The sequence below is a fragment of the Tetrao urogallus genome (assembly GCF_951394365.1).
Source record: "Tetrao urogallus genome assembly, chromosome: 5".
In the NCBI taxonomy this organism is placed as follows: domain Eukaryota; kingdom Metazoa; phylum Chordata; class Aves; order Galliformes; family Phasianidae; genus Tetrao; species Tetrao urogallus.
The window spans coordinates 47,208,149-47,227,861 of NC_136818.1; the positions used below are offsets into that span (position 1 = coordinate 47,208,149).

The 19,713-nt window shown below is 42.3% G+C and overlaps 1 protein-coding gene across 1 annotated transcript in view; it reads right to left on the reverse strand.

Annotated features, from left to right (window-relative positions):
* The window catches only part of ANTXRL (ANTXR like), a gene marked incomplete at its 3' end in the record, with an annotated part of 46,798 nt that extends 27,085 nt beyond the window's left edge, over positions 1-19,713 (reverse strand). The window contains exons 1-10 of the mRNA XM_079536447.1: positions 19,533-19,713; positions 8,833-8,904; positions 8,610-8,681; positions 7,012-7,093; positions 6,875-6,908; positions 4,847-4,926; positions 4,668-4,736; positions 4,381-4,461; positions 4,217-4,277; positions 372-470 (exon numbers count right to left, since the gene is read on the reverse strand). Coding sequence (XP_079392573.1) covers positions 372-470; positions 4,217-4,277; positions 4,381-4,461; positions 4,668-4,736; positions 4,847-4,926; positions 6,875-6,908; positions 7,012-7,093; positions 8,610-8,681; positions 8,833-8,904; positions 19,533-19,693 — 811 coding nt within the window. The 5' untranslated portion in view covers positions 19,694-19,713. The remainder of the gene's footprint in view (positions 1-371; positions 471-4,216; positions 4,278-4,380; positions 4,462-4,667; positions 4,737-4,846; positions 4,927-6,874; positions 6,909-7,011; positions 7,094-8,609; positions 8,682-8,832; positions 8,905-19,532) is intronic.

Below are 19,713 nucleotides of genomic sequence, written 5' to 3' on the forward strand. Positions count from 1 at the left end.
ACATCATCAGGGCATCAAGGTAGTATTATTTATTTTTACTGAAGGTGAAATAGAAAATAGGAAGATGTTTTATTTCTCCCTGTTAAAAGTCGATGCCCAGTCCTTACCAGCTGTATGCATTCCACATGTGAATCATTAGAGCAATGCTGAAATTCACTGTACAATAGTATCTCCTGCATAATCCCACACAACACAGTGCCTGAACATTTTAAGATTGAACATGGATGAGTTTCAAGCTCGTACAAGATAAAGATCCCCACCCGCCTCCCCCCACAGCCACTGCATGGCTCCCTGATGCAAATGGGAGGGGGGCTGCATCCTATGGGGTGACACAGTCACAAGAGACAAGGAACCCCTCCCTTCAGACTTACTGATAGTAAGGCTGTCATTGAGCTTGAAGCTGCAGAGTACCTGGTCGATATTTCTTGCATGATAAAAACCATTGCCTCTTACCACGACTTGAAAGGGTTCTGTAAATAAAAGTACAGAGGCATTATGAAAAATGGCTCAAATACAACATTCCCTTCCAGAGTGGTTTGAAGTACTTGATGACAGCTGTCCTCTGCCCTATGTCTGAATCCAAACTTTCACACTGATGCAGCTTGCAGCCTACCCACCTAGGGATCTAAATGCCCAGATAAATTTTATTTTTGTTTCTCAATTTTACAGGAAAGCAACTTGCTGAAATAAAGTCGCAGTTAGATGTTCCCCTCCCTCCCCAATCCTGAAAGGCAGCAACCATAAAGATTTAACTGCATCTTTCAACACAAAACATCAAAAGGTAAAAATCTACATCTAGAGGTCTACTGTTGTCAGGACTTGTTACCCCTCCTACCTTTCTTTTCCCCATCGCTGCCATTCTGCACAGTCACTTGTGAGAACTGCCTTTGGAATAACCTGCCCACCAACACAAGCTGACAATTGAGTTTCAATCCCAGACTCATGAGGAAATGTGGACAGCTGGTACAGGATTTGCTGGCTGCCACTGAGAAGTCTGCCCCTTCGAACGCTCCCAAACATTAGCATGTTCTGTGTGACAGTCTGTTGAAATGGCTAATTCCATTTAATTTTGCGCCCTGGCTCTGGCTGCGTCCTTTTCTTCCTTAGTTACCGTCAGCTCACAGATTGCAGCTTTTGACAAGACAGCGAAGGGAAAAAGGTCAGCACTGAAATAACTGGGCAGTGCTGGCAGCGAGATGGTAGGTTGGAGCTGGTGTGCGCTGGCTGCGCTGTCGGCTCCGCTTCTGTGACTCTGATGAGAAGCTGACGGCTTGCATCCACACCTGGGAGTTGATGTGGCCAGTAGGATGCCACATCCAACAAAACCTTTCAATCACATCCTCATACCGTAAGCATAATCAAAGCAATGATGCTGTCAAACAGAATAGGAGGCACCTCTGCTGCTGCACCGATAGCCTGTTTACAGGCTGCATGTCTTGGTCACTTTAAATCAGAGGGAACAGAAAGGACCAAACTACATTTGTCCACAGCGGGGACAGAGAATTTGCAGGGTCAGAAAGCATTAAGCATCAGATAGCTGTCATAACACGACTAGATCAATTTGCAAATGGACTTGCTGGATAGCTTTGTCATGGAGAGTCAGAGCCCCGATAGGAGTTGTCATAATTCAGCTGCAACCACATGGAAATCATTCCATTAGCAATTTACTAAATCTCACAAAATAATGAAGCTGAGAACCTCAGTAATCACCAGCACAGTGGTAATGATGACTTGTAATAACAGCTGCAAGGAGTGGGTCAGTCTGTTCTAATCCCTGGTCAAGAACAGCTTCCAGTGACCAACCCCAAGCCCTCCTGTCAGATTCTAGAAATTAGGGAAAATACTGAATAAATTCTCAACTGGTTTCCACCTCCTTAGATAAGCGAGTATAAAATGCATGCATAGCTCCACATTTTGAGGCTACAAACAAGTAAGCTTGCTTGTTGGAGTACGTCACAATGTATGACACTTAGACAGATATAAATTTTTTCTTTTTTTTTTTTTTTTTTTTTTTAAAGAAGAAAAGAATAAAATTCCTAACTTGATTAAAAAAAAAAAAGGTGACCAACCTTAAATTTCTAGAAAATACTATGTTTTAAATTTCAGGCAGCTCTAAAGGTACAAGATATATATTTTCATATAGAATTTTACAGCCATGTGATCTTACTTCTTACATATACATTACCAGTAAATTTTACTAAGTGATTACAGAAATTTAAAGTGTATTAAGATTTTGATATGACTTCAGATGCCCCAGGACTTTCCTGTGCTTATGTCTGAATAAGTATTTTTAAAAGTCACATTACACATAGACCTATATCTGACTGTTCAGTGAACTGAGTTCAAGACCTGGATTCACGCTATGGTGAAAAAAAGGTTTTCAATCCAAGGAGATCCCCTCCAGGAGACAGTGGTGCAAACAGAGAGCTATGAAGAGGAGCCTCTGGATCTGTTGAAGTAAATAGGATTACTCAAGGTGATAAAACCAAGCTGGAGAGTAGCCTTGTGCTCTAAAACTCTTTCAGGTTCATTTCAGGTAAGAATGGCAGAACTTGGCTCATAGGAAAACCTATTATGCGCTCAGTTCTTGGTGTCAAAAACAACTTAACCCACGCTGACAGCCTGTACCACATCAAGATGTGCTTGTGGCTTCTTCCTACTTTCAAACTCCCTGCTGCTATCAGCAAACCATCACACATGCAAGTTCCTCATCTTTATGCCCTAGTGATTCAGCAACATACTTCACCCTGAGCCCACCTTTGCTGGATGGCTCCGTCAGCAGAGTCAGAACGAGCTCCTGAGTTTATGCATGTAAGCAGCATACATGGAAACTGAGCTGACTGCTTTTTCAAAACAGTTTTGCAGAAACACATCCACTTTCAAGAAGTCAGATCTTCTGAAAATATATTTTTGATTTTTTTTTTTTTTTTTTAAATATTTTCAAACTTTCAATTTGAAAACATCTTTCAGATGCTACCCTTCAATATTCTTACATTGTGCCAAATCCCTACTGGAGCTCTCACTTCTGTTTAGCTAAAAGAAACTTTTAATAAGCAAGAAAAGTTGCAATAATTTATTATCCAAAATTGCCTGGAATACAAGAAAGAAAAGCAATTAATTGCTATGAAATAAAAAATGTTGAAGTCAAAGATTTTAAGTTTTTTTTTTTTTTAATTATAAATTCTGCAGTCTGCAGAGGAAATTCTTAAAAGCAAAATATTCCCTTTTTGTGATTTTCCAAAGATAATATTATGACAAACATCTGCCCCACAACCACCTATTTAGAAATAGTTGGAAAGATACAAGGATATATCATTTGAAACTTAAATACTCAGGGCATGACCATGCTATTATTAATATGTGGAAATGAAGAATGAACGATTTATCTTCTATGTGCTATTTAATAGGTTTTTCCTGAATCTCCCATTTCGATCCATGTTTTCAAGGTCAGTTTTCAGGCATCCTGAAGTTGTGCACACTCACTTCCTCAGCATATAAGGAGGTGAAGAAGGCAGTAAGAGATCTAAATAACCACATTATGAACAACACCTTCCAGCAAGCTTATGCTGTCATTCTCAGTCTGCTGCAATAGTCTCTTAAGCAGGAAAAATACAGCAGATTGATAACATAAACAGGAGCAATTGCAAGTTAAATACCCTAAACGGGAAAGGCATGAAGTTACCAGCAGCTCCTCTGGTGATTCTTCTAATTTGCTACCCTAGCAGTTCTTTCACTGCAACTAAGTAAAACACTAATGCTTTGGAAATCATGTCAGGTATCTCAGCCTTTGCAGTTCATTACATCTGGTTCAATAAATCTGAAGTTTGTGTGAATGTTCTGCAGTCTTGTTTTAACTGCTGACAAGTCCTAGCAAATCCAGAGAATGCAGTCTTTCCAGAAGCTTGTGAGATGTTGCACTAGGTACCAGTTTTATACCACAACATGCCCTCTTTCTATGAGGTATTTTAAAGAGCAGCTTCTCAGTTGCCCCCATGCTCTCTCAGCCATTTCTCCAAGCCTGCATACAGAAAATATAAGTGTATCAACACCAGCTCCTTCCCAAGCTCAGAAGGGACGCATGTGGCTCCAGCCTCAGCCATGGCAGATGCTTTCCAACTCATCCACAGGCTTCAGCTCTGACACCACATTAGGTAGTTACCAACATTTCATCAGTGTCATTTACTTGCCTTACCACCCCCAATCTTGTAAAACTTACCTCCTGCACAAACACTGGATGGCTCAGCTGCTAGGATCTCAATGCAAGATTTCTTGAGAATCTGGAAGATTTAAGGTAAAGGCATTTTTGGTGATCATTTTTAATCTGTGCTTTAATAACACAGGAAAGGGTCCCATTTTTAGGTTTCAGAATTGCCAGCTTACTGAATCAATGGTTCCTCTTAGGGCATAAAAGCCTCCCGTAACTGGAAAAACATGATCGATGCTGTCAGCTATTGTTGACAGCTGCAAAGAAAGACAATCATAAATCACGAGGAAAATAAAATTACAGTGAATACAACTGGGCCCCTTCATACTTGCTGAAAGACATCATACTGACACGAAATGATTTATGCCTCAAGTAATTAAATAAGTGCCTTCAACTAACGCTATTACGCTATTACTTCTCTACAAGTAGAAAAGAAAAACAAAATAAAAGCAAGCAGGGTTACCTGAGTTTCATTGAAATCTTTCACTCCAACACAATAAACAATAGCTCCAAAGCTTCTGGCTCTGTTGGCCTAAACAAAAAAATTGCCATGAAGTGCAAAAGCATATAAGAAATGGAGCCAACAGTAAACACCTACAGGTTTGACTTGAGCTAATGTGGGTAAATGTGAAGGTGACTTACTTCTTGTTCTGCATAGTAGAACTGAACGTCTTGCAACTCTCCATCCGTCAGAGCAATAATCACACTAGCAGTCCGAACTCCTACATGGACAATAGTTAACAGATTGCATATGGATGACACAAGATTTGACAGTGAAAATAAGTTTGAAGTGGCACATGCCTTTTTGCTGACAAAAACTCAAAATCACAAGGCCAGAATCTCAGCCTGATTTGTGCGGACTTGTTGGAAGTGCACTCATCTACCCCAGCTGAAAGTCAGATGTATGACAGCATACAGCAGGAGAAAACTTGTGCACCTTCAACACACACAAGCAGCACTTGAAGGAGCAGTACTGCTCCAGCAAGGCCCATGCACAAACTTCTCTCTCCCATATAGCATCTGGCCAAAGTTACATCTACACCCTTCATATGAAGAAATGGCAAAATTTATTCTTAGAGACAGACAGACAGTTTTTCCTCTGCTCTTGACAAGTACCTATTTGCATGGACATTGCCCTGAGATTGCCAGTGCAAGACCTTTTCAGGATAAGCTCTCCTGACACCCTACCTTCACCTCCACCAGGTTTTCAAGGAGAATCCCTAGTGAACACAGAATGAAAAGGTTCTTCCACAAGTGCTTCAATCCTACACTTTTCATGCAACAAGAATTGTCAGTTCATAGGAATTTTTGAGCCTGAAAAAATGCAAGACCACTGGAGCAAATTTATGTCTTGAAATATAAGCAAGTTCATGCCCCATAAGCTTATGTGAAAAGGTTGCATGAGTTTTGGCTAATAACATGAGCAACATGATATAGAGTACAATACTACCTAGAAAAATGCAAAATGTTAAAAAAAAAAAAGTCCCAACTGATAAACAAATGATGGTTCAACCAACCATACTGACTCAGTAATCACACATACTAATGTACACACACATTACTTTCAGAAAAATGGTTGTTATTTTTTCAAAGTAATCTGGTACAATTTCAAGTGTCTTTCCCTAGACTGTCTGAAACTAAAGTCTGATTACTTCTGACAGGTTTCTTATGCCATGCAGTCCTTCCCATGTCATGTCAACACGGATACAAACCTTTAAAAAAAATGACCTGCAACTCAGGGGAAAAAAGCATGATTTCCTGTATTACTTTTTTTTTTTTTTCCTGAGGATGTTTGAAAAAGGACAGAAATAAATTGAACTTTATTTTCTTCTCAATTCTTGTTTCTTTTCCAATACTTTATTTTATAAATCTAGACTTCATCTACTTCTTCCTTACTAATCAACTTAGCTAAGAAGTAATCAACTAGTCTATCTCTTAGGAAGAGGTAAAATAATTTTCACTTGGGTTCATCAAAACCCTATATTTATCAGGCAGGAGTGCCTGAGGAGCCACATAACAGAATTACTGCTGAAGACTCCATACCTGCACTCTGTTTTATTAAAACCTGGCCCTTTTTCTGGGTCTCCCAAAGAGACCATCAGCTCATAAACAAGAGCAACTTAACACCAGCATACAAACCAGGCAGAATGTGCTCAGTTAAACAAATTAGGCCTTCTCTTTGGCACAGATGAAAGTACAAATATATTTCCCTCTTGAAATTTAGCAAAAATGCACAGTATGTTGACTGAGTATCTGATCTGAAATTATTCATGGTTGTGGTAAAATCTCTAGCTGATCACACTTGTACCTACACTAACAAGAGAGAGAAGTTGGGAGCAGGAGGCAGACAGAGCTGTGTGCACCAGAACAGAACAGGGAAGGTATATGTGCATGTCCTTGTCCCTGGATGCAGTACAGACCATTCCGCCTGCAGTGCTCCAGTCTATATTCTGCCCTGGGTCAGATCTGGGATCATACTGGTCTCTTCTGGTCTTAATAAACCATGAATCACACATCTGAAAGTAGGGCTGTAGTCAAAATGGAATGCAATGATTGTGTAACACCAATCCCTTCTCCAAAACATCTTCCAACGAGTTTACTGCAGGTCACGTAAAACTATCATCCCTATCTCTTCCATGCAGACCCATAACAAGAATATACATCACCTACCTCCATAGGTTTCATGGTAAATCTGCTCATTTGCCTGCAGGGAAGTGTAGAACATAATTAGCAACTAAGTGCAGAAGAAGCAAGGAAAGCAAAGTTTAAATGTATAAATCAAAGAAAAGAGTCGCTGGAGTATGTACCCTTTTAAATCCTTCATGCATGAATGTGTCTCCTCCAGGCACTTCATACTGCAGAATTTCAAGCCCTCTTCTTATGGCTTCCCTTTAGACAAAAAGGAATTTTATTAGAAGTATTTTCGTTGTTGTTTCATCAAAGAACACAGATAAATTACACATCCTGCCCATGCATTGCACGAAGTACATACACACCAGCTAACACTAGCAAAAACAGTTTTTTTTTTTTTTTTTTTTTTTTTTTTTTTTTTTTTTTTTTCCAAAAGCAGTTTTGACATCAGCCAAACACCCATGGGAGCACAAAACCAGGCACACAGCGCCATGTTAGTCTTAAACCATTTTTAAGGCTGCAGTCCTGTCCCTGGTACACTGTCTGCCAGGGCAAGATAGAAGTAAATGCCAAATACTGAATGCTGACAAACTGCAGATGGAATGAGGATTCAAAACTTATGACCCTGTCATGAAAATGGGATGGATAAAAGCTCATTATTCAATCAATCATCAGGACAGCAGTGATTAAGACTTTTCCATTATAAAGATAGAGTCCAGAAGATACGAAAACAGGATGGGAACGAGGAGAATTTCCTGTCCTAGACCAGTGGACCATCAACCTTTCTCAGGCACAGACTGTTCCCAGGTACAACTTGGACACCACGATTCCTGATGCACAGCTTATTGCTTCACAAAGAAACACATGGAGGCCAAGAGCATCACTCAGGGAAATTAGTATTAACTGTCCTGATTTCTGAAAGATCCACAGACACAATTATAGGACAAACAGGATGAAGATGTGAAGGTAAAGTAAGGAGCTGGAATGAGGGACATCCTTAGAGCAAAAAGAGCAATTATACTCCTTTCAAGAATAAAATGAGCTGAGAAAGTACAGATGGAGATCCAGTTGAGGACAGAAAATATTTTTGTACCACATTCAACATTCTGCTACTGGGCTCTTGTTTACCTCCCAACTTGCAAAGCACAATTTTCCCTGGGAACGATAAAAAGCCTTGAGCTCTGACTTCTCAATGAAAAACAGAGGCCCGAGGACGTGGTTGTGAAGGTAGCAACAAGAATTTTGCTCTGGCAAAAACTCCCTTTAAAAACCTACCACCCAGCTGTACAGTGGTAAGGCACTCGTGGCACAGCTGCTGCACAAAGGCAGGGGTGCAATAGTCTGGCAGGTAGTGCTCCAGCACCACCCAGTGTCATTGCTGCTGATGTCAAGCTCAGAGTTTTGAACTATTTTGGAAATGACCACGGGACTTTCTCATACTCTTCTGACCCTCAGCTCAGGATCTGAGAGCTCTTACATAAAAACTGCCTTATTTGGGTAGCTAGGGACATTGAGGGCAACGTATAGAAACTCCGGACTGGAAGCACAGTTCCTTTCTGAAATGTTTTAAGAACAGGAACCCCAATGCTGCATTTTTCTTATAAGACCGAAAAGGGCAGAAGACCTTCTAGATCTGCTGCACCTTCAAGCAGTGGAAGGATTTCAGTGGATGCGACACCAAGGGCTGAGACAGAGCTGTGGATCCTGGTTTTGTGGAACGCTCACTGCTTGAGGGATAGAAGGTGCTTTTGGTTGAAGGATGGGAAGTACTTGCCTGTTTTCTGTTAATTTCATGATTGTGGTGCCTCGTGAAGAAAAAACGATGAAAGACATGCGCAGCATTGGACTGAAACAGAAAAACAAGTCAGATTTAAATCTCACACCTATTGCTTCATCAGATTAAGCAGGGAATGGGAAATAACACACACAAATGTGTGTATGCATATATATATATATATATATACAACAAAGTTCGAATACCGTCTAAAAAAAATTACCTTATGAACTTCTCAGCCAGGCTTTCCACAAAAGAGTAAATCTCCGTCCAATGATTTCTGACACTTCCTGACCTGTGCACAAACCAGAATCAATTACATTCATCTCACAGTGATATTTCTTGTATCAATATAAAGAGTGGGACACTCCAGGGTAGTGAGGGACAACCTGGACAGAGGTGCATGGAGATGAGGCATCTAGTGCTGGAGGGGCTTCTACAGCAGCTGTGCTGGAAGCTATAAATAAACAGTAATGACAATGCTCACAGACCCAAACACAAGGAGAAATACAATTTCAAGACAAGCTCGCTAAGTATTCTTTGCTCTGCTGCTGTTTCTTTTATTACATATTTTTAGTTTAATTCATTTTATTGATGTTGCTAAATCATCTGCTAATAGATTATTTACTTTCTTAGAGCATAGCTGGGCTGTTGCAGCCACAAGGAAAGTTTGTACTGATCATCCACCCTCCCAGAACACGTGAGAGAATGTTTCCATGAATTACAGTTTGTTTCAAAAGAGAAAACATTTGAAGTAATTCAGAGGGGAAAGGCAACTCTAATAGCTAACACACTGGACGAGTATTTTAGTGATCCGATCCCTGGCTCTGTTACAGACTTCCCATGAAAAGTTGGGCAATTATTGTATTATGTTTGTATTTTCATTCCCAATCAATAAAACTTCATTATTCAATCCCTGGCTTTTCTCAGTTTAGACTTAGGTTCTTGGGGACCACAACGGTCTTGTGGAACTCAGACCTCAAACAGAGCCCAGCATGCAGCAAATCTACAGTAAATGATAGCTGATTTGCTGCATGTGAATCTAGGTCATACACTTTCAAGCCACTTAAAAGGCTAAAAAGCATGAGAAGTCAGTGATTTGAAAAGCTCTCATAGGACCAAGCAAATAGCTAATTCACCTTGATTGCCAGGCAAATGCCTGTATAAGGTATCTTGGGCACAGGTAGAGAGGGGCAGAGAAATAAAGTAGCAGCATATCAAGAAGGATCACAGTAGTTTAGAAAGAAGAACTAAGATGCTTCTGAAATGTAACTACTGAAGAAGTAAAAAGCCTTAGACATACTCTAACAGCCGTTAGACATTTTGCTGTATAAATGTATGAAAGTGAAAACAACTGTAGTTGTGCTATGGGCTTTCCAAGCAATCCTGTGCCAGACATTTCTACCTCCTTTCACCAGTGGAGAAGTCAGTGCAATGTGTGGCAGTGCTGGAAGGGTGGAGGAGAGCAAAAAATGGGACGAGGGCCACTGAAGTGCTGTCGCTGTCGCTGGAATAAGCCTGCACGTGTGCCTTGACACTGCTCTACTGAAGAATGGCAAGCCATTCACAGAATAACATTGTCAACAAAGAATGAAGAAATTAAGCTGCCTGCAAGTGAGGAAGGGTCAACAATGCCCCAAGACTGCTCAAGGCAAGGACTGATCTGCATACTTCCATTCCACCCACTTGTGTAACCTGATGTAGGGAACCTGCTTTGGCAGGGGGATTGGACTCTATCTTTGGAGGTCCCTTCCGAGCCCTACAATTCTGTGATTTATAGGTGCTGCACGATAGATGAGCCATGTCCCTGTATTGGTGGAAAGTGCAAGAAAAAGATTACACCACTAGCAAATGAGACTTTTTTTTTCTCCTAAAAATAGAAAAATAATCCATGTCTATGCAAGGCATGTGCTTAAACAACTGCTTTTTCAGAAGGGAACCAAGGCAGTCTAGCACCTACAATCCCCCAGGGTTCTTCTGCAAGTCCCAGACTAAATCACTAATTTGGTTGAATTTCAACAGATTTTCCTTGTATCTATGCAAGATTCAAAGCAGCAAGATCTATGCATTCATAGATCTCAGTTTGTATTACTATTTTAAATTCTGTCTTTACACCACAAGTTGACCCTTTCCAGTTTCATTCTTTGCCAGGCCTCCCAGTTAAGCCTCACTCCTGCAAATTCCAGCATGGTTACTTCTTTTACACAGAGTAGCCAGTCTCTTATTCATAAAACACAGTCAGTTTTGAGGTATCAGCTTTCTGCTGCTGGTTGCAAAAGCAATGATGCAATCCAGGAAAACAAAGTACCAATGTATTTTCTTCATAATGGCAACAAACAGTCACTTCCAGTACCTTCTTAGGACTGAAGGGTCTTTATTTATTTAGGTGCTTTTATTTCTTCCCCTCTAAGAAATACCTAATCCTTAGGCAAAGAACAGTTCAGTAAAACAGCAAGTCAAATACTGAATATTTAGGGAAGTCATAAAGTCATGATGGTGGAAAAATGTGAAGACTTGAAATGCAAATGCTCAAATAACCATAATATTATACATTTGCATGCAAATGAAATGCCTGTGCTTAGAAAGGGGACAACCAGGGACACAGAGTAACCAAAAGTGGCTGTAATGATTCTACAAATGCCTACCTCTGAAAATGTAGTGATGCCTCCGTCATGGGCTAGTCCTCCTTGGAAGTATGCCATCATAGAGTTATGACAACATTATGTTTGTTAAGCTACGTACTGAGCTCATCACAGCAATTAAATAGTACTCCACCACTGCCAGAAGCAGAAGCAACCTAACACTACTGAAAATACAAAGTCATTTCACTGCTTTTTGGATTTTAGCTTTAAAACAATAGAATTGTAATGGCAGCATAAATTAACGTACTGTGCTGCATAACTGGATGGCATTAGGAAGTTTTTACCATGGTTCTCCATGGCAAGTGAGAATTTGTGAGACAATTCAAGCACACTCATCTCTCTCTCTCTTTTTTTTTTTTTTTTTTTTTTTTTTAAACCATATCCAATGCTTGAAAGTCACATTCATTTTCAGCTCCCCAGTTCATAGAATCATGAAGGCTGGAAAAGACCACTAATATCTTCCAATTCAACTAACCACATCCTTCAGTGCCACATCTCCATGTTTCTTGAACACCTCCAGGGACAGTGACTCCTCCACCACCATGGGCAGCCTGTGCCAGTACCTCACCAAGATCCTGAGCCTGGAGAAAAATATAAGGTTTTCCAGTGATGTTCTACACCACAAATTATTCCCGGACACCCTCACAGCCTTTTTACAGTAGTTTCAGTGTTTTTGTTGATTCCCTTAGAATCCTATGATAACTGAGGAAAAATCTCCTGTTAATCAGCATACAGATGCCACTAAGATCCTGAGAAGAAAGTGACACGTCTCAAAATACCATCAGCAAAAAACCATGAATAGATTCATTGGGTGGCTTGATTGGTCACCAAGTGATACATTTGTGTATAAGATTTCAGAGAAACTATGAAGACTTCTGAATAACGAGGAGAGAATAAACAAAGCAGGGACCAGCACTGTACAGAAAGGATATGGGGCAGTGATGGAGCCAGGAGCCCCACACAGCACACTGCTCTGCAAAGCACTGATACTTCCATAGGCACTGGCCTGCAGCTTACAGGAGGCTTGTGGGTCATCCAGAACCGGGAAGGAAGATCAAGCCTCAGGCCTCTAGTTCTGGTGGCAGAGGCAAACACAGAGCAACAAACAGCTGCTGTGCATAATGTGTGTCAGGGGCTGCCTCTGCTGGTGGCTCACTGGAGGCCAGCAAAACAGCAGAATTCCCCAGGGTTCATACCTACAGAACTGGCCCAAACAAAGCAGAAAATCCACAGGAGTCATTTCTGGGAGCGCACTCCCTGAGCGCAGTTCCCATTACACACAAGACAAAGAAAGGAGTCAGCAAACCACAACATAGGAAAGAATGCGCTCTCTGCCTCACGGCCCTGAGGAGCAGCTGCTGCTCCTGCTGCCGTTTTCCTAAATTTCACATTGCTACTGCTGGATGGGAGGGGAAAAGGAGGCCAGCAAGTATTTCTGGGGGTGGAAGGAAGTGATGCGATTGCAGTGCTCAATTCAACTCCTGCTTGTTTTGGAGCAACTCTTTGCAGTTTAGCAGAGCTCTATGTCAGTCTGAAGAACACAGTGAGTGTGTCAGAGTCAGATCTTTCCCTTGCTGCTGGTTGAGGCAGCATAGCGTGAGCCGGCTGCAGTTGCAGCCCTCTGCCCTAGCAGGCTCCGAGGCCCAATTAACTGGTGACAGCTATTTCAGAGATCCTAGAGCAACAAACAAGCTCATTATTACTGACTCTGGGATCAGTTTGAGCACGGTGTCAAGGGAACACAGTAGCAATCGAGTCTGCTTGTCCCTAAATATCCTCTTGAGCTAGTAGTGAACCTGTGTATGGCCTACTGCTCAGAAACAAGGCAGTTTGCTGTTATTGGGAGAGAGCTCTTTGTGGCTGCAACCACATCACAGACAGCAGGAGAATTCTTGCATATGGCTAATAATGGCTCTGCAATAAAAGCAAACCCTGGGGCACCTAGCTTATTGTGGCTTCAGACATGCACACACATGTTCATCCATCACTTGGCTCCCTTCTTGAGAGCCAGCAAAGCATTCAGAGTGGCAAGGACCTTGCTCCCTCAAGCAATGCTTCTTGCAAGCGTGGAAGGGACCTTCAGTGAGTGACTCACCCATGCTAGGAAGGTCTAGTTTATATTATCCACTCCAAAGGTAATTAGGAACACTGGCAAAGACAGCCACTCCAAGACTCACTGCAAAGTACTTACAGCAGTAATGGACAAGACAAGCACCAGAGCAGGGAAGGGAAAGAGGTGAAGCGGCTGGGAAAAGAGATTTCTTAGTTTTCAATCAGTACACCAAGAACAGGACTCAAAGCATTTGAATCCAATAGGTTTTTATGACCAAAACAATTAATTTTATACATAGCTTTTTTTCCTATAAAACTACTGACAGAATCTACAGCAGCATTACTGACTTGTGTAAACCATCCCATTGCTCCTACAGTAATCCACCTGATCCAAGAGCTCTGCCCCCTAGTGTTACAGCTCTCGTGCCACCAGAAGAGCAAGTCCCAAAATGCAGCTCACAGGCCAGGCCCAGGTTGCATCTGACCACATCAGATCTCCCAGCAAAGCTCCAGCACTGCTCTCAGCAGCCCCATGCCTGGAAGAACTGCTCTTCACGTCCCAATCCTATTAACACAGCCTGGGAAGCGTAGTAGAGCCCTGAATCCCAATCAAGACACAGCACTCATAGCAAGACGCAAGAGAGAACTGAGGGTGTGGAGGCACATCTCTGGAGCTGCAAGAACTCACTCATTGTCTATTTGAGATTAAGAGGTTTGGTGCTACGACACATTGTAACAACTCAGAACAGATTGCATGCCAGCATTTGGCCTGCGAGCTTCATTACAAAAGTAATAAAATTCTCCATCAGTGACCACACACAAACTGAAACCGCAGGTCAGGGGGAATGTTACGGTTTGTTTCCTCAGCTCAAGCCCCAAATAAATCAGATTTAGTTACATGCATAAATAGACTGCAAATGACAAGCTGCCATGGCTTCTTCCTGTTAAGCGTACACGTTTTAACCCAAATAACCATTACCCATTAGCTTTGTTTTGGGTTTTATAAAGATTTTTTTTCTTCTTGGGGTGGGGGAGGGGGGAGGAGTTGGGTTCCCTAAATTTTTCTTCCTTTCCAAAAGACAAATCTGGCAAAATGACATCAGACAAAATGCAAACAAATAAAACCTGGTTCCAATAACATAGGTATGTCTGGAGCTGAATAAAAATTTCCTTTGGAATATTCCACATAATTACACCTGGTTGTAAGGAAATCCCAGCACTGCCTGCAACATAACCACAACAAAGGAAGATGCAAACGCAAAATACCAACAGATTATGTTTTAAAAACTATAAAGAATATTGCTTGTAGGCAATTGGAACCCACAAGAGGTACCATGTAGATGATGAGGTTATGTTACAAAGGGGAAGAGTCAGACAGAAAAGGAAAAGAGATAGACCCTAGACACAGCCATTTTAAAATACATGTGTATAGCAATGAACAAAGTCTAAGAAACAAAGCTAAAACTTTTATTCAGTGTGGGCTCTCAACTTCATTTACCTGCATCAGTTCACATAATACACTGAATTCTGGTTGCAATAGGCAGATGTCCTTGCTTACCAAAAGCAGATTGTGAGAGCCTGAGCCCAGAACTATCCACTCTCACCAGTACTCATAATTCATTACTTTCATGAGTGCTAAATTCATTCAAAAACTTGGCAAGGAAACTGCTTTCTTGGGAGCATGGGAGGAGGGAAACAAAACGTATTTACCAAACTCTTCTCCTTGCTTGCTTTATTTAAAGCATATTTAATGAAAGAAAAAATAAAAAGATTATCTGGAAATTATCAATGCTAAGGCAAACCGTGTTTGCCTTAAAATAATTGAAAAATGGGTCCAGAATAGCAGCTACTGAAATGCCTTTTTTTCTGATCATGTATTTCTGGCTTGCCTCAAATTTTAGGAGGCATCAACTCCATTCCCTCCTGACAGCCCTCATGAAAAAACAGGAGTGCTGAGATGATAAATATATATATATATATGTAAATATATATATCAGTAAACAAATCACATAGAATAGGATGAGATAGGGCTGCTGTTAGTTAGTTTCCCATCTAACTGGCAGAGGTTGTGCTTTTCAACACCATTTCCCTGCCAGTGGGGCTCACCTCTCAAGAGTGGCTCAGCAAGGGTAAAGGGAGGCAGCTGCAAAACAGATTACAAGGGAGAAGAAGGCTCAAGTGGCCACACTGCACTGATGCCTTCACTAAAGCTGCTGCCAAGCACAGGAGAAGCAGCAAAACTGATGTGAAAAGCAATATTGTTGTGGACCTGAGAGATGGGAGTGCCATGAAGTGGAACTACCCATAAGTTCAGGGGGAAGAGGAAAAGGATAGCTAGATCAGCTTCCAAAAAAGTTAGAATCACTGCTCTGAAAAAAAGGCAGCCAGGGCCCCAAGGTGCTTGCATTGCCATGGTCCATGTTGTAGAGGGCAAAAAAATAAGAGAAGAAATATTTTCTCAATGCAGCACAGCTCAATCTTCCTCAAAATCCAAACAATACTTTTACAAACATAACAGGAAAAAAAAAAAAGAATGAGAAAATGCTTTTGAGAATCTCACATTCTCCCTTGCCCATCCCACTCCATTTTCCATCCTGCCTATGGTCAAAAACTAACCAAATATATTCATTCGTATTTGATAAATATAGAGCACAGAGAGCTCCGCTGCTCAGATCTGTCATGTCAGCCATCGCCAGGAGAAGATATAGGATAGTTGGAAACCCTTTTAATATAGAACTTATATTTGTTGCACTAATTAACAAGCATAGTGATGTCATTAGGCACTGCTATAGTCAGAAAACACTAGAGGTCAGTCATCCTTTTTGCGGTGCAAGTGTGTTTCAGTCTGATTACAAACAACAGCTGGATGTTACCAGCAAGGCAGGGATGAAAGGGAAGCATGTTTACATACTCAAGCATGAGGATGTCTCTACAAGACCAGAGCAGTCAAGCAGCATATCCTCAGCAGTTTGGGTTTGGAATGAGAATAAGATCTTTGTGCACTTGGACAGCTTAAGCATTTGGAGCAACAAAAGCAAGTGAGAAGTACTCCACTACCCATGTATTTGTTTCTTTTAACTTATTAGCTGTGCTTGTTTAAAGATGAACATGAGATCTATGATACCACATGACTCGATCTTACTACTGCCATAGGAGAAGTGAGCGCACCAGTGGCGCGATGCATTGCTGTGCCTCATGCAGAGAGATCGACTTGCTGCAAACAGAAAAATTTCTGCTGCTTCTGTTCAATACTTCTAAGTCTTCCACAGCACCTCCAAATAAGATCAGGCCTGCCTAACTCAGGGGTACAGCATACAGACTGCACAAGACTGCAGCCAGCAAATGTGCAGTTCTTGCAGCTTCAAGAGACTTGCTCGTTAGAGCATTTGCAGAGAGAAAGGTGATCTAATGTGGCTCTGACATAGTCAGACAACCCTAAGGAGGATGGTAGCAGGTCTCCTTCCCACACATGCTGCATTTTCTTTTCACCATGACAGTTTCTCAGACACCAAAGGCTTAGTTCCACTTAGATCCACTCTGATCTTGCCTATCCCATAGAGCCTGCAATCAACTTCTGGAATGAAAAAACTGTAAGAGCTCAGTTGTTTTTACTCTTCTCTAATTGGCACCACGTATATTATACCAATAACTTCACTAGCAGATGATCTTTCTCTTCTGAAGGTTATTGCCTGCAGGACTAGGTCCTCACAGACTCTGCCTGGCAGAATGGAAAAGAAAATCATGACCCAATAAAGTAATTGCAGTAAAATGCAGTGCTTACATGCACAAGGAGAAGGGATTTTACGTCCTAGAGATGTGAGATTACATCTTTCCATGAGAAAGCAAAGCAAAGCAGATTTAAAGTCATTTTGGTTCACACAGGCTGACTTCACAGACACAATTTGTCAATCAGCTGAAGAGTGTTCCACAGGATTAAATCCTGGAGTCTTCAGAGTCAATTCTTCAATCCCGTTGTTAGACAGCTAATTAAAACTGAATGCACCTCGTTCCACAATGGCAAGGTACTAATGAAGGGATACAATGCTCAGGACAAGTGAGGATACCCGCTGGTGGACATGGATTGGTTTTTCTGGGGACTCTCCCATTAGAAATTGGAGCCAGGATTCTTTGCCGATGCGTATCAGTGTGGGTCAAAATTTCTGTCCACCGCATTTCCAGATTTGGCCAGCTGCTAACAGCTGGTGTCCTGCCTCCTCCCTACCAGGAACACCCCGGCTCTTCTCAGCACAGATCAATAACCAGTTCCTTTCTAAAGAACTTTCCCAAGGTCCAAGATCCACCCACTCAGACAACCCTCCCTGACTCCAGAAATGTTCTTAATGGATTCACAGAATATCCCAAGTTGGAAGGGACCCATAAGGGTCACCAAGTCCAACCCAAGTCCTCATGTTGAGCCATATGCCACAATATGCCACATCTGCATCTAAACACACCCCCAGCCAGCATGTACACCCCCCTCTCAGCACCACGTGCATTCTGTCAAAGCACGAAAGCCACAAAGGACCTATAGCTCCAAAGATCTGGCACGCCAATGTTACCCATATGGACTGTAAGGCAATCTCATTAAAAGCAGCTTTGCTGTTGCCTTTGCCACTAGTTCCTAGGAGTGAGGATGGTTTCTAAAACCAAGGGCCCAAAAAACTTTTACTGCAGCTTTTTGCCAATTGGTTTCTCTTTCAACCTCTTGAAGGCTATAAAGACTCAATCTGCAACTGAAGTAAAAGAGAATCTTCCCACTGGAACATAAATGCATGACTTTTGCTCTATTTGGTCCAATCTGCAGTGGAGCAGGACATGCAGTGCCTGAGCCAACATGCAAGACCTGTAGTCTGCTAAAAGAAAATATACGCTTTTCTGTCCACAACACAAAGGAGGAGGAGCTTGCTTACACAACCAGCTTTCTGCTGCTAGATTTGTCAGTAACTCTAAGCAAACCCTTTTGTCCTTTGCCATGATTTCCCCGAATAGAAGATGACCAATAACAGTAACCACCTCAGTAAAGTGCTCTCTGATCTTTTGAAGAGAAACAGGAATGCAGCATGCTGATAATTGGGAGCACACAAGGATGGTTTAGACAAGGAAATCACTCTGCAGAACATATCCCATGCCACCAAGAGAACCCATAAAACAAACAAACAAAACACCAAAACCACTAGACACGTACTAATGCATCTTCCACAAAGTCAAAATGCCTTTGGTCTCGACATCATTTAGCTCTGAAAACTGAATCCTGACTAACTATACCTTTTTCTTTTTGAAGACAGGGACATACTGGCTCCTGAGTGGCAGTGGCATTTGCCCCACGCAGGCAGTGCAGGAGACCTGATGGGTCTAACAGTTCTCCCACCTGGGAACTGGCACAGTGCAAACCTTGCTTATGGGCAAGAGTCCACAAAGAAGAGGCTTCAGGATTTCATAGCACCACATCCCACCTATAACCCAGGAGGCACTGGGTAGCACAGTGTGCATAAGTCCAACAGTTACCTCCTGTATTTTAACTCCTGGCTGTTCAGCCAAAGCAGTGCACTGAGCAAATGAGTTCACACTATTTGAGAACCACCTGTGGGTGCACCTACACACGCAGGCTTCATCCTACTTGTCACAACGTGTCCATGGATGTGAGCTTACCCAGACCCTCAGGCCATATCTAAATTAGAACCACATGGTATTACAGGAAAGTGTTTGCCAGCATATTTTAATATATATAACAACTCAAACACAGGTTTAGACAGCTCCAAAGAAGTCGGTCAGAAGCAAGATCTATGAAATCTTACAGTGATCACGTAAAAAAGGCAATCACTGCATACCTGCACCCACAACTTAGCTGTAGGCAGACCTGCACGGACAGCCCTGTTATGGCCGATTCCCGCAGGTGCCATTCCCGCACCTCTCTGCAGCCTCAGCACCAGGGGATGCGGGAAGAACCGCTCACCCCCGCTCAGCCTCAGCTCTCACAGCCCGCGCCCCGCAACCGGAGGGTGCCCCGATTCCCCAGGTCTGCCCGTGCCTAACCCGTGGTGAAGTGCGAATCTCCCCTAAAGGCTCCGGCTGGGAAACGCTTGCGTCTGGGGGAACAAAAGCAAGGACCCTTGCCCTGCACGCGGTGCTCGGCTCTGCGGGAGACGAGGAAAGCACTGAGAGAGGGGGAGGAAGCAACACGGAGGCAGCGGAGGGTGAATAACCATTTTTAAACGTGACTGTCACTTACTTATCCAGAATGAAGTAGAGATCAAAGGCGCCGTGACAGGAGCGCTGCTCTTCGTGTTCTTCCTCCTCCTCGGGCCGGGCGCAGCAGCTCAGGCTCCCACTCGCCAGCAAGAAGCAGCACAGAAGTGCCGCTCTCTCCACGCTGCTCCTGCCACTCGCCATTTTTTCCCTTCCTTAATTCT